The following is a 14,576-nucleotide window of genomic DNA, read 5'->3' as shown; positions in this document are numbered from 1 at the left end:
TTAAGTAACAATAAAATTTGATAAACCCGATATGTATACATATACTCTCAGAAAAGTGGAAATCAAACACAGTTTTGATTACCAATCGCTCATGGTTAAATAGGGCTTTTCATATAATAAGAAAAGTATTCCCTCAATTTAAAAGGAAAAAAAACAAAAACCGAAACCAAAAATTGCAGTTATTAATTAATCAAAAATAGAATTGAGGTAGAATCGATCAATCCTGAAACCCGACTTTCAGCCAAATCGCGTTTCTAACCCTGTTCAGATCCCTGCCCTTGAGCGTCCTCCCGATCCCTTCCTGCACCGAGGAGGCGATCCTAGTCCTCGCCAGAAACTCATGCGGCGGAACACGGCCGCCGTTCTCCGCCGCCTCGTCCTCTTCGAAGTCGAAGTCGTCGTCGTCTCTGTCTCTCCGGCGATTGTCTCTGTACTCGTCCTTCAGGATCTTCGACCAGTCAGGAATGTTGACCGGCAGGGAAGCAGGTCCGGTCGCCGATCCCCTCGCGGCCGCCGTCGTAGGCTTCCTGGAAATTCTGGAACTCTGCTTGCGGCAATCCGGCGACAGAGAGCGGCCGTCGGAGTTCCAGACCTCCGATTCGTCGAGCTCGAAGATCATCGAGTTGTTAGTGGTTTCCCGATCAGTCGGGAGAAATCTGTAGTTTGCTCTGGGGAAGTAGCTTTTCGGCGCAGCCATTGAATCGATCAGAGATTTTTAGTTGGAGCAATTTTGCCTCCGCTCTCTTCCCTTGTGGAGAAAAATGGGGATTTTGTTAGGTTAATTTGATACGAAAACTGAAGTTTTGATATGCTTTTATAAAGGGCGAAATGGATAAGGTTTAAAATGATCTCTCTTTCTCTCTCCTCAAACTGCCCTTTGCTGGTATTTTTGCAACGAGTATATTTTGAAAATTCCTAAATGATGCCACGTTATTTTTTACTTTTATCCACTTCTGTTGACGCTGCTGTTTGCCACTGTAAATTCTCGGAAATTACACTTAAATTAAGATCAGGGCAAGAATATACAATTAATTAATTTTACTTATTGTATTCAATCTTACATTAGTGATTAAATTTTAGTTTGGATTAGGGCTAGTAATTTTCGACACGACACGATAATCTGACACGAATCCGCACGAAATTATTGGGTTGGGGTCAAGTCTTATTGGATTCGTGTCCTTATCGGGTTGACCCATTAAGAACCCGATAATTTCGGGTCGGTTCGGGTCGGGTGCGGGTAACCCATTAAGAGATAATATTATTAATTTTATTATTATTTAAAAAAATATATATTACTTTAATTTTTTTAATTTCTTATAAATTAAGTTTAAAGAGTATAAAACGAATTTTAATTGTGTAAATTAGGTTAAAATTAAGGTTTAATCGTGTAATATTAGGTTTTAATCGTGTAATATCAGGTTCGGGTTTTTATCGTGTCGTGTCAACCCATATTATATCGTGTCGATAACGGGTTCGTGTCGGGTGCGGGCCGTGTTCGGATTTACAGTTTCCTTAACAGGTCGAGTTCAGGTTAGGCCTTATTGGGTTGGGTCATTATCAGGTTGACCTGATAACGATCCAATTCGCACGATTTGCCAGCCCTAGTTTGGATGCTTCTACAGTTCTAGTCCAAAGAAAAAAAAATTAAAAGCTATTGGGATTGGTTTAATTTATCTCATAATAAGTGTAGATGGTGCTAATAATTACGTTGATTTAATCTAGCAATTATCATTGACATTTTTTGAGGTTATAATCTTATTTAAAATTAACATGATTTCTCGAAAAAAAAATATAGTATACATGATTTCTTTGTATTCTGTATCATCCGAACAAGACTTCTATCTATGAAGGATGAAATCAATGGTTTCATCTTCACGGCTCTCTTTATTCTTCAAAAAATGGCCCATTCATCCATCAATCATTATCCCAATCATAATCAAAGAAATAAAGTATGAAAATTGCTATAAAAAAAACATTATTGCGGATTACTTGTTCGTTGACAAAATCAATAACTTATATAGCTAAATTATTAATTAGATTTTGAAATAATCACGAAGTTTATAGTATTAAATTTCTTTCTTTTTTCACGTTGACGAATTGATAATTTTAACTCCTCTACAAATGAGTAGATAACTTTTTCCAGTTGTAAGGTCTTTTAAAGGGATGAGTGGCCTGTTTCTAATATAGAATCAGAGCGGACCTAAGTCGGTAATATGTTTTTTTGTTGAATGTGTAAAATCCGATTATCTTTTCTTCGGCTCACACATTGCGGGAGTGTATGAAAACCCCTTCTTGTCACACATCGACAAATTGGTGATCTTAACTCTTCGATAAATAAGACCTTTTTAAACATTAATAAATTGATGATTATGACTTCTTTATAAATGAGTATATAAAGTTGAATTAAGAGGTATCCCTCATGGCAAATGGTAGTAGAATTTTGCACCTTCCCACCGATTTTATTAGATGGTTTGTGGCACATTACAAATAGAACCAATTTAGATAAATTAGGTGTACCTGGTTAGTGAAATCGGGTACAAATTTTATCCATTTAATTAGTGTATTTGATACCTATAAAACTAATATTGATAGATCGTCATATCAACTACTATTAGGCACATTTCAAACTAATATTGAGATCTTTGTAAAAACTTAGTACTTCGAACCAAGTATCTTCTATTCTCTACGTGTAACAAAATAATTATTAAATCTGTAATTACGAGGACAAACAAAAACAAAGAATTCTCGATATTTGGCGTTCAAATGTGACAATTCGAATAAAGTTTTGTAGCATAGTTTTTTCTTCCCTGTCAGAGTAAGAGATCATAGATTAAATATCAATCCTCTTTCATTCTCCAACTCAATATAAAAAATAAAATAAAATAAAAACAATTCGTATCCTTATTCATATCTCGTTCAGCAAATAAAACATTTTCTTTTAGTCAAGAGGTTATGCGTACAATTAATGACAAATTTTCCCACAAATAACAACTTAGTTCGGTATGTAAATAGCCTAAAACTTGAATCTAATTATCACCTAGCGGGCATAATACCTTTTAGGTAAATAATAACTTAATAAAGTAGGTGTTCAATCAAAGCCCCCATTTAAGTCATTTATCAGTTCATAAATAAAAGGACCATTAGTCCATTAGCTTTTTAAGAGGGATAAAGGGACCATTATATGAATTTTAAAACTTGCAATTCAGTATGATTATATGTTTTCGAGTTTAAATATTTTTGTGATGATAGTCGTTTTTGCATACTCCCTATATCCCAAGAAAGTTGAGTCATTTCATTTTTTTCACTTGTTTTGAAAAAATCGTAATAATGATTAGAGTGGATAAATAGTAAAGTAAAATCGAGAATAACGTAGATAAGAGTATCTCGGAATTTTCAATTTTATTTTACTATTTATCCATTCTAACTATTTATTACGATTTTTTTAAAATTAGTGCAAAAAATGAAGTGGCTCAACTTTTTTGGGACAAATAGAGTAATTCATACTGAGCATGAAGTACCGAAAATAACTAATGATATTGTCAAATGCAAGTATTTTTGATGTTGTCAATTCCATAGATGGACACTTGGAAGAAACTCTAACTTTCCCGTACAAATTCTAGACTCAAGTTTTCATCAATTTTTTGCATAAATGTAAAAAAGTACTATTGCTATATAAAAAACAATAAATTTATATCCATTTTCTAAATAAAAAAATAAATATGTTTTGATGGTAAAAGAGGTAATGTGATGCAATTTTAGAATGTAGAGTAAATGGAGTTGAATGAGTACCGTGCCTTTTTGATCGACATTATGTCGACATATAATTCCTTCTTTATCGAACCAAAAAAATAATCTCATTGAGTAATGATAGAATGCGGCGAGTACTCACCGTTTGTCGCCATTGAGGTTGGCTGGCTACATATAGAATAATAGCCCACGCACTGACACACGTGCGATCACGCGCTATTTCAACGGTGCTGATTAGTCGTGGGCCGTGGCAACTACCACGATTGCACACGTGTCGCATATTTATGTGGAGCTGGACCAGGTGCACACTCGCGAAAATAGTGGAAGCTTCTCGTTAAACGACAAAAACACAGGTTTGCATATATACCCTCACTTATCGGTTTATAAAAATAAATATAGAGAATTAAAATCCAAATATTATGCAAAAGCAACATGCACGACGACGTAGTACTCCTACCCCGTTCCAGTTAGGCTATCCACAACGCTGTTCCTATACTGTTCCTAAATCGTTCCTTAAACTACTATTTGCGGGCCCCAATGTACTTTTTACTTCATTCCTTAACTAAGGAACGGAACCTGCAATCCTCCGTTTCTTATCCGTTCTTTAACCGTTCCTTAAATTATTATTCATTCAATTTCATTTCTTATTTTTATTTCCAACTCAATTCAATTAAAACAAACACACTTTATTAAATAAAATAAACTTACATTCGTAAAAAAAAACATAATTTAATAATTTCCTAAAAAATAAAAGTACACAATTTTAATAATTTCATCCGCCAAAGTTTGCCCAAATGTGCTCAATTAGATCCTGTTGGAGTTGGGTGTGGGCGCTAGAGTCGCGTGTCCTTGCACGAATAGATAACCGTTCTTGTATAGACGGATGCGCTCCACTTCGAGGCGGACTACTTGCGGTTGAGCTTCCTGGGGATTCAGGGTCGAACCAATTTCCCGCCTCGGGTCCTTCGCCTTGGACAATCATGTTGTGCAAGATTACGTACGAGAGCGTCGTTGGGACGGCGCGGCTTCTTCCGCCTCCCGTCGTTGATCTTCTTCAAGTGATTGTTACAATATTTGACGCATTTGTTCAAAAGGATCCATTAGTTTGATTAAATTTGAGAGAAGAAAAACAGAGTTGATTTGAGATGAAAATTGGGGTGGAAATAGAGAGGATTTGAGAGGAATAGATGTGTGTTTGTGAGTAAAATGAGTATGAAATAGGATTATTTATAGAGTAAATAAATTAAAAATAAATAAATAATAAACGGATACAAAAAAACGGTAACAATACCGTTGCAAAATTTTTATTATTATTAAATTCGATTTTTTTTAAAAAATGAATTATTGCGTCACCGTGGCGAAACCCACTCGCAGGGCAGCGAGTGGGCGTCACGCGTCGAATGAGAGCTTGCCACGTCGCCTCGGCAACGACACCCAGAACGGCATCGGCACGGAATGGCGACGAAACGGCGGCTGCAACGCGTGCCGCCGCGGAACCATTCCTCCGGAACGGCATAGGCACCGCAACGGCACAGCGTTGCGGGTGCTATTAAGTTGAGTTAAAACTTTTAAGTATGAAGATTAAAAAATTATGCTGAAAAATAAGAAAGGGAAATAAAATAAGAAAAATATAGAAAGAGTAAAGTAAATGATGAAATAAAGTAAGAATATTTGATGCTTTGCTTTTTGTCAAAAATATAAATGACCTAATTTAATTGGAATATTCTATAAAGAAATATGACTAAATTTAGTTGAGACGGAAGGATTGCTTTAAATGAATTAGAGTTTATTAATTGCTAGTAAAATTTAATGAATCCTCAATAATCACGATTAAATTTTAATTATAATAAATATATGTATATCTAAATATACTAGAGCATGTCTCATTTCAAAATTATGCCTAGCTGATCGATTTCGAGTGTTATATTTTGATTCATTATAAGCTGAGAGATCAAAAGTTGAACACGTGATGAAAACAAATCACTATCTATTGGGTGAAGACAATGGAGTACAAAATTAAACATGCATGACATAGAGTAAAAAAAATGAATCCACTCCCTTGCTTGAAATTTAACCCATTCCACTATATTTTGATCCCTTTGAGATTAACATTATTTCTAGGCGCTTACAAATGCTTCAAGAGGTACATAGCCAAATAATGTTCAAAATCTTTCCCTTTTGAATGAAAACAATTGAAAGCTTGGCTAAAATTTATTTGGGCCCACCACTTGAATCCCAGCCTTAATTATTTAGTTGGTATAGTAGTAGTACCTTTTTGGATAGGTAGGGAATGGAATTTAAATTAGTTAATCAAAGTTTTTGCAATTGATTAAAGTTAATGCACCGAAAAAGCAACTTTATACGCGCACTAATTTTGACGCACTAAATATTTACTAGTTTATTTGTTAGTTTAGGTTTTGATCCAAAAATATTGTGATTTCTATGGAAACGTGACAGGTTAACAAAAGTAGTAATGCGCATCTTTAAGTTTTTTCACTTTAATTTGGGTAAATAATTGATATTGTACCATCATTTAGAGCGTTTATTCAAAAATGTATTTACTTTTAATTAGAAATTGACACACAATATCTAATTAAAAATTAATTTCTTGGTAAGTTTAATTTTTTTCTTGTGCGGGCGTTACACATAACCGCATTGTTTAAATATTTCAGAAAGATACCAAAATGATTTATCAAAATTCCTTTCTAGAATATCATGTCTTTTGCCCACCATTTTCCTTAGTTTCGGACACATTTTTAACAAGAAGTTGCTTTTGTTTTCAGTTGGACCACCTTCAAATTATCTTTTCTATCTAGTGGTAACCAGCGTTAGATACAAAATTATTGTTTTAACATTTTCTGCAAAGCATAAATAGCTGTGGGAATAAATACTGAAATACCAAAATAACACACTTAAACTATCGAAAAAATACTAAAAATACCGGTTTTTTGGTGTACCGCAATTTTCGGTACGGTAACATTATCAATTTTCCTATACCGAGATATACCGTGACAAACCGAATTTTAGGTATATACCGTATATTCGGTATATCCTGGTTTACCAAATCCTTGATATATAATGAAACTAGTATATATTGAAATATTATACTACTAGTATATTTTATATTATACAATATATTTATATAGTACAAAATAGAATTAAAAAGAAAAAATCCTCTAGAACCCTACTTTTAAATATTTTTGGTATAAAATATGTTTTTTTGGTATTAACGATATTATGGTATACCATATCATATTTCGGTATACCGCAATAATGGTAGGATAACAGTATCAAAAGTTAACCATATCGAATTTTTGGTGGTATATTATTTTGACATATCGCAATTTTCAGTACAATGTGCGTTATGACGTTCTTGGTACGATATATCGTACCGACCCACCTCTAATCATAAATGTTACACGTATGTACAGGCAACAAAGGAAAATAATATTGGTATAACAAGGATTTTTGCCGGAGTGAAAACAAGGTATAATCACTAATAAGTATATAGTCCTTCATTCACATAAGTCACAAAATATTTAAGTGGTTGATGGTTAATTAATGCTGATTGAGAAGTTGTGGTCTGGAATTCGATTTTTCATAGTTTTTTCTAAGTCAAATTTATTTAATACGTATGATGTTTTTGGATGCATTCGATTTTCCCGTTACAATGACGATCGGTTACTTTAAAGGAAAAACAATAATTGGACGTTCATGATGAGATTAGTCGAATTATTGTATGTTTAAATTGTGTAATATTATAGGCGATCTCCTATAATTGGATTTATTTTGGATTGTTTTAGGCATTGGATTGTATAGCGTAATATTTAAGGCTAATTTTCATAAGTACAGTTTTTAGTCTGAGGAATTAGCCCGAAATTTGAACTTTCAGAGTTGGTTTTGTAAATTATTAATCTTAAAAAATGTCAACACAACCCGCAATCCGTGTAGAGTTAAGTCAGAACCTGATGAGCTGTCCAGTTAACATTATGAGCAATAATAGTGAGCAACATTCTCGTTTTGTCCATATTTAACGATATTTTTATATACTATTTTGATTCTAATATTTAAAATATTGTTATTGATATTATTAATTTATAAAATTATTAAAAAAACAAAACCAAATTAGTTAATTAATTAATTCGAAGTTATAGAGAACTAAAATAAACAAATCAAGTTGAGTTTTATACAATTTGTAGCATTAATAACATCAATGTAATTTTTTTAATATTAAATTAAATAAAATATAAATATTAACATGAACCATGCTAGAGTTACGCTTATGAATAGTAATATCATAAAATTTGAATAAAATTCTACAAAATTCCCCTACATTTTGGGCAATTGTAATAATGCACAGTTAATATTCAAGTTTTTTTTTTATTACATGATGATATTATTTCTTTGAACTTTGAGTAAAAACTTATTTTTCTGTAATATTTTGCATATTTTTCTTTACTTTCTTGTTCAACTAAAGATGCCATCATAGTATTGCATAAACTAGGAATATGCTAAAGCATATGTTGTCTATTAAGACTTATAGATTTTTATTCTTTAACTTTAATTTTATTTTGCTTTTCTTTATTGGGTGGGGTACTATAGGCCTCGTTTTAACAAAATAAAATTGGGCAATAAAATTAGAATTTAGGGACCATAAAATGTCACATTCAGCATTCTCCTTCATCACGTTCACCACTTTTTTTGGATATGATATGATGTGTATGAAATATGAATTGACATTTCTTTTCTTATCTTGAAACTAAAAATCAAGCTGACTCAGTGTATATAGATGAAAAGAATTAAGACCACTTAGAGTATCCACTATAAGGCGGACACGTCCAATAGCCCCACCCCAGTTTTTGTCCATAGCCCCAGTTTTATTGTCCATAGCCCCAAAATTTTATGTCCGCCACTATAAGGCGGACACCTCCAATAACCCCCAAATTTTATAATCAACTTTCATTTTATAATGTTTCAAGTAATTATAAACAAATTTATCGGGCTATACGTAATTAGAAGAACACGACGCTGGTGCGCACCGACGTGGTCTCGTGGGATTGTCCGCCGATGAGTAATGGCACGAGGGATCGCATCCTCCGCATTCTCCGCCTCCTCCGCCAAACGGGCCGCTTCCTCCTGGGCGGCCTGGTGTTGCACCTGTTGAATCAGAGCATTCCAGCTGTCGCTCCACAAATTGTTCATTCCGACCCCAAATTGTAGTGAGAGAAATTTTTATAGATGTAGAGTTGGAATGGTGTGAAAATAATGAATGGAGTGGGGTGTATTTATAGGTGAATTGAAATGTAAAAAAAAAAAAAATTTAAAATCGGCTATAGCCGCGGCGGTCGGTGCCGCCGTTATAGGCGCCGCACCTAGCCGCCGCCCCCATTTCGCCGCGTCCTCGCCCCGGAGTCGGCTGAAGCCCGTCCACCCCCTACCGCCCCCATTTCGGTGTCCGCCCCGCTGGCGGACAACTTCTCCACTATAGCCAGCCCGCCCTCCGCCCCAACCTGCGGCTATAGCCGTGGGCTCCCCATAGTGGATACCCTTATAAACCCCCTGAATTGTAACATGTTGGCTGACACAATGAAACATCTTCCCGGAATTACTTTGATTAATCTGTATTTATGATTTGAGTTTTAACTATATGAAAGATAAGTTATAAATACTTTATTTTAATAGTATTATTAAAGCGTGTGATTTGCAAAGGGAGTGAATCCCCTGCTATGGATGATTCACTTACTTTTTGTTTTATCGATTAAGCTTAAATTTGCAATGATAGATTGGTAGAGCGGTGGTAGTATCCAATATCTATAATTTATTTGATCAATGATTTAAGTATATAATATACCGCTCTACCGTCTAAATCACCGTTTATGAAATCAAAATATACGTATTTACCTATAATATTATGATAAATTAATGATTAATGAATTATTATTTAACATTATTGTTATATCTTATCGATTGCAATTGGATGTTATCATTCTAGTTATAATGTAATTTTACAAAATATTTGTTAAATTCAAAAAGTCATTTTATAGTTAAATTTATTAATTTCAGTTATAGTAGTAATCTATACTACTTAAAAGTGACAGTTGGTTGAAAAGACCTTAATGCCCTTTTTGGAGGGAAGCTGTGAAACTATTTTGTTTACCCTTTTGGTCATTTTGAGAGATGGCAACCATTGAACAGAAAAGATGCAGATATTATTGGACAAAAAATTGGTTGGCTTCTCAAACAAGATAAAACACCTATACATACACACACATTGAATTGAATCTGCATTTTTATTGATTGATTTACTGATAATTTTATTTTTGATTGCAGCATAGCAGGAATCTTGGAATCCGGCGACAGCTATGACGATGGGTGACGAAGGGGGCAAGGCTGATGGAGGTAACATGAGTAAACTAGATATAAATATAAATATATTTAAAACTAATTAATTAATGATTTAAATACTACGTACCTACCTCCATGTAGACCATCCAGACCAGCTTGAAGATCCAGTGCCGTAGCCCTCAACTTAAGCATATGCTGGTGGGCTTCTCCAAGCAAACTACAATACACAAATAGTAATGAGCTAAGTAAGTTTATACACTAGTATTTCTGCGACTACGATAAAATAAAATAAAATAAAATTTAACCTGCAACGGCGGACTCAAGCCGAGTGTAGTAGTCGTTGGGGACTTGAGTAGTCGTGGTCACCATCGAAAACCACCAAAGTAGGATCAATGCGCTCGTGAATCTCCAAATTTTAAAATTGCTAGAGATGAAATAATGCGTAAAAGTAATGTAGAAATTGGTGTGGCTATATAGAATCTACCATTTCTACAGAGATTGCAAGAGAAGAATGAAACTAAAATTGGTTGCAGAGGGCGTCTCTCATACAAGAAGAAGTGACATCTATATAGGAAGAGAGAAGAAGCAAATACTCCTGTGAATCTCGTGTGTACTCGCGCGGCCTCCTTGCATCCATGACGTCTTCAACTATGGGTTCGTGAACAAACCATATTACATATATATGCTGGCCTAATGCCTTATGCATCAAACTTATTGTATTGATCTTAGAAATACTAGGCTGCAACATTTTATAGAACTTCCACTTCAAAGAAGGCTAACGCGATATGCTTCTTCCAGTGAAGAGGAGATTCGTTTGGGTATATGCATCGATGCAGTTCTCCCTTGTGGTTCTCTTCGCTCATGTTTTCTACAACTTGATAAAAATATTTGTTTGTATTAAGAAACTTTGTTTTTTAACCTTCATAAACACAAATTTTAGTTGAAGAATACAAGTTTGATTAGTCCAATGGTTTGCAGGTTCATGTGCAAGCAGTTATGGCAATTCTACTGTCCACGTTTGCTGGATTTGGTGTGGCGATGAGTGGCAGTTCGATCATCGTTGAGGTGATGAGATGGAAAAGGAGACGAGACGTTGCTAGACATCCGAGTAATGTAGGTGATGAGACGATGATGCATCCAAGTCAGCGCCCTCGCCAGCATGGAGGCGAGGCCGAGAATCCAGAAACATTTAGTAGGATATGAGGTTTTGGTTCAAGTTAGAGAGGATTTTTTATATATTAGTATGTGTTTGAAGCATGTGGAAATGAAGACTTTTGTATGAGTAGTGTAGATAGAGAGTTTGATCATGGCTGTTTCTTGCTGTTGCAACAGTCTTAATTATTTTCTACAGATAGGTGTTTTGCACAATTGATGGGTTTGATTATTTGTCGGAATAGTACCTTATTCATTGGATTTTTGTGCTAAATCATATGTTTCATTTCATCAATATGTCACTTTATATGCGAGTGTCACTTGTGGCAAAGACAGTGTGTTAAGTGGACAGTGAATAAAGTAAAAGAGTAGTATTACCTTTTGTAAAAAAAAAAAATGACTCAGTTAACATGGAACGGAACGGATGATAATGGTTGAATAAGAAAACTTAGTAAGGAAAACTGTAAAATGATATTATCTCATAATTTCATTACCTATTACGGCAAAGCCATTTCTGTTCATGGACAGAGAGAATGATCAGATCATAAAAGAGGACGGTTTTCACAAATTTATAAATCTTACGAACCATTCGATCAATGTTTTTAAATTTTAAAGGACCAAAATGCAAAATTCAATGACCTAATTTTCGATTTGTTGTTAGTTATCCATCTCATCTATGTTCGAATTTGGGGTTCTGCGACTCAGTCAAGCAGCCACAAGCCGGCAATCTGATGAGATTAACTGTTCCGACCAAATTTGCTCAGCCTCAATCTCCGCCCCTTCTCTTCGCCTCTCTCTTTCAACGCTCCACACGTAATCTCTCTCTCTCTCCACTTCATTTTAAACGACTATATCTACCAAACCTCAGTTATGTTTAAATTTGCCTTGCACATGTTTGATTAAATGCCTAGTATTAATTTGTTTTGGTAAAAGGGGTGCCTAATTGGCTAAGTAGGAGGCCTATCGTGACTGCGATTAGGATGGCTTGGGGTTCGGAGAAGACTGTGGAGCATTCGACAACGGGATTAGTGCGGCCGGCAACTGCAGATTATGCAGGAGAGGCGATTCAAGCGGTCAAAGCCGGAAAAGTAATCGCTGTGCCAACTGACACCCTCTATGGCTTTGCTTGTGATGCTTGGTATTATCCCTATTATCATATTCTTTTCATTTATCCCCACCTTTAAATTCCTTTTCAGCCATTAATTTCTCTATTGTGCTCTCTTTGATGTCTTTGTGGTGTTAACACTGCTTCTTGAATTTCTAAGCTTTCAGGTTGTTTTCAAGTTTTAATCTTTATTCAGTTATTGTTGTTTTTGTGTAAAAGTATACTTGATTTATTTGTTTATGTAATTTTAGGCTTAAGAATGATGAGAATTTCTGGTCTGAAATGTGATAAAAAAAGGGTTAGGAGATTGATGTGTTTGTACTTTGTGACTGTTTGCATAAGTTTTATCTTAGATTGGTGGCTTGATGTTTATCTTTGATTTCTGGATGCTGCAGCTCAATGGAAGCTGTGCACCGGACATATGAGATCAAAGGCCGAAAGCATACTAGTCCCCTAGCTATCTGTGTTGGGGATGTTCAAGATATACAACGTTACGCCACTACTCACCATTTGCCTCTCGGGTTGCTTGATTCACTGCTTCCTGGACCTGTAACACTGGTATTAAGACGAGGTAGTTGAGAGAAAAAGTTTCCGTTAATTATTAGTTTGTTGAACAGTCTTGGTTCTTCTTAATGTTTGAATTCTCATCTCAACTTTTGAATTTCGTGCTACTTTTCCACCTTATTACTTGCAGTTAATTCATTTCTGTTTCTTTGCTAATATATATGTGTTAGGGGATTCAAGCATCCTTGAAAAGTCTTTAAACCCTGGGCTGGACAGCATAGGTGTGAGAGTGCCCGACTGTGATTTCATTCGGCTCATTGCTCGTGGTTCACAGAGCGCCCTGGCCCTCACTAGTGCTAACCTTAGTGGGCAGCCTAGTAGCGTAGATGTGAAAGATTTTGAGAACCTTTGGCGGCATTGTGCATGCATTTACAACGGCGGGCTGCTTCCTTCGGGACGTGCAGGATCAACAGTGGTCGATCTTACTAGGCCAGGGGAATTCAAGATTCTGAGACCGGGAAGGTAAGCATCCTAATATTATAGTATGCATCTTTTTGGATTACAAATTGGATATTGGTTTGGATCCTAACATTTGATAGGTAAACATTTTTAATGATCGACAAAAAAATTTAATGTTGGCAGTGCGAAGGAGGAGACAAGTGCAATCCTAGAGAGATATGCTCTAGTAGAAGAAAATAGTGTCTCATGACCGCATTCACAATTTCCACATTTGAATGTTTCTCGCTTTGATTATACTTGTATTACTCTTCTCTTCATGTAAAATTTTATACGGAATCAATTCGATTGCAATTCGGATTGTTGTTGAATTTCAATCTGATATTATCTTACATTTAGCTGCCTATGTTAAATATCTTCAAAAGTAAAAGAAAGTTCAAAATAATTAATAGCGAAATTTGAAACACGGCAGTGAACGCTGAACCTGAACGTATGGAGAGTTGATTTATTTTTATTTTTCTTTTTCTTTTTCTTTTAGGGGCATAAAGAATTTTAAGCAAATAAGTAAAGAAATGACACTGTAATTGACTACTTAATTATTTCGCAAATTTGATAAATTTTTTAATTGAAAAGAACAAAAATTCATCTTTTACTTGAAAATAAAATTAAACTTATGGATTTTGTACACATATTCACTAGTCCACCCATCTTAGACACATGGAATACGAATTATGGAAATTTATCTACTAGCGAAACTAGGGGTGTCGAAAAGGGTAGCAGGTATCGGGTATTTCCCTACCCGACCTGATATCCGCCTGGTATCGGATACCCGTTACCCGCAAAATACGGGATCTGTTAGCAAAATTTTTAAAATGTCAGGTATCGTGATACCCAATACCCAATTGGGTATACCCGAATGCCCGAATAAATACCCGACTCAAATTTAGGGAGAGAATGATTATTCCCATATTTATACAACACATATCATCTACTATCATTTACCTCATTTTTAATGTGGGACAACTTTCGACACCCCTAGTTTCGCTAGTAGATAAACCGGGATACCCAATACCCAATACCCGACTCAAATTTATGGAGAGAATGATTATTCCCATATTTATACAACACATATCATCTACTATCATTTACCTCATTTTTAATGTGGGACAACTTAGTCAGCCACCACCACTATTATTTCAGATTTTATTCAAATAACATATCAATATGAATCAAGATGAAATGAAATAATTTGGGACAACTTGTTCTA

The 14,576-nt window shown here is 35.0% G+C and overlaps 2 protein-coding genes across 3 annotated transcripts; one reads left to right on the top strand and one right to left on the bottom strand.

Moving 5' to 3' along the window:
• On the bottom strand, window positions 1–805 carry LOC121811149. The gene has a single exon (XM_042211950.1). The coding sequence runs from the start codon at window positions 695–697 to the stop codon at window positions 218–220; it is 480 nt and encodes a 159-aa protein (XP_042067884.1). The 5' UTR covers window positions 698–805; the 3' UTR covers window positions 1–217.
• Window positions 806–11,754: 10,949 nt separating this feature from the next.
• Window positions 11,755–13,707, top strand: LOC121811437 (yrdC domain-containing protein, mitochondrial-like). Of its 2 annotated transcripts, none has more exons than XM_042212292.1 (5): window positions 11,755–12,057; window positions 12,200–12,382; window positions 12,745–12,920; window positions 13,084–13,375; window positions 13,496–13,707. In XM_042212292.1, the coding sequence occupies exons 1-5, from the start codon at window positions 11,921–11,923 to the stop codon at window positions 13,560–13,562; spliced, it is 855 nt and encodes a 284-aa protein (XP_042068226.1). In that variant the 5' UTR covers window positions 11,755–11,920; the 3' UTR covers window positions 13,563–13,707. The 2 variants fall into 2 exon arrangements, with proteins under 2 accessions (XP_042068226.1, XP_042068227.1); XM_042212293.1 differs by having other exon boundaries at window positions 11,766–12,057; window positions 12,178–12,382.
• The last annotated feature ends 869 nt before the right edge of the window (window positions 13,708–14,576 follow it).

The sequence above is a fragment of the Salvia splendens genome, chromosome 7, assembly GCF_004379255.2.
Source record: "Salvia splendens isolate huo1 chromosome 7, SspV2, whole genome shotgun sequence".
Classification (NCBI taxonomy): Eukaryota; Viridiplantae; Streptophyta; class Magnoliopsida; order Lamiales; family Lamiaceae; genus Salvia; species Salvia splendens.
The sequence above is the reverse complement of the archived record's forward strand: the minus strand, read 5'-3'. Positions and strand labels throughout refer to the sequence as shown.

Coding starts and splice junctions, on each gene's coding strand:
- LOC121811149 (XM_042211950.1), bottom strand. CDS start 697: ATGGCTGCGCCGAAAAGCTACTTCCCCAGAGCAAACTACAGATTTCTC.
- LOC121811437 (XM_042212292.1), top strand. CDS start 11,921: ATGTTCGAATTTGGGGTTCTGCGACTCAGTCAAGCAGCCACAAGCCGG. Junction 12,383..12,744: donor GGCTTTGCTTGTGATGCTTG/GTATTATCCCTA, acceptor TGGATGCTGCAG/CTCAATGGAAGCTGTGCACC. Junction 13,376..13,495: donor AAGATTCTGAGACCGGGAAG/GTAAGCATCCTA, acceptor TAATGTTGGCAG/TGCGAAGGAGGAGACAAGTG.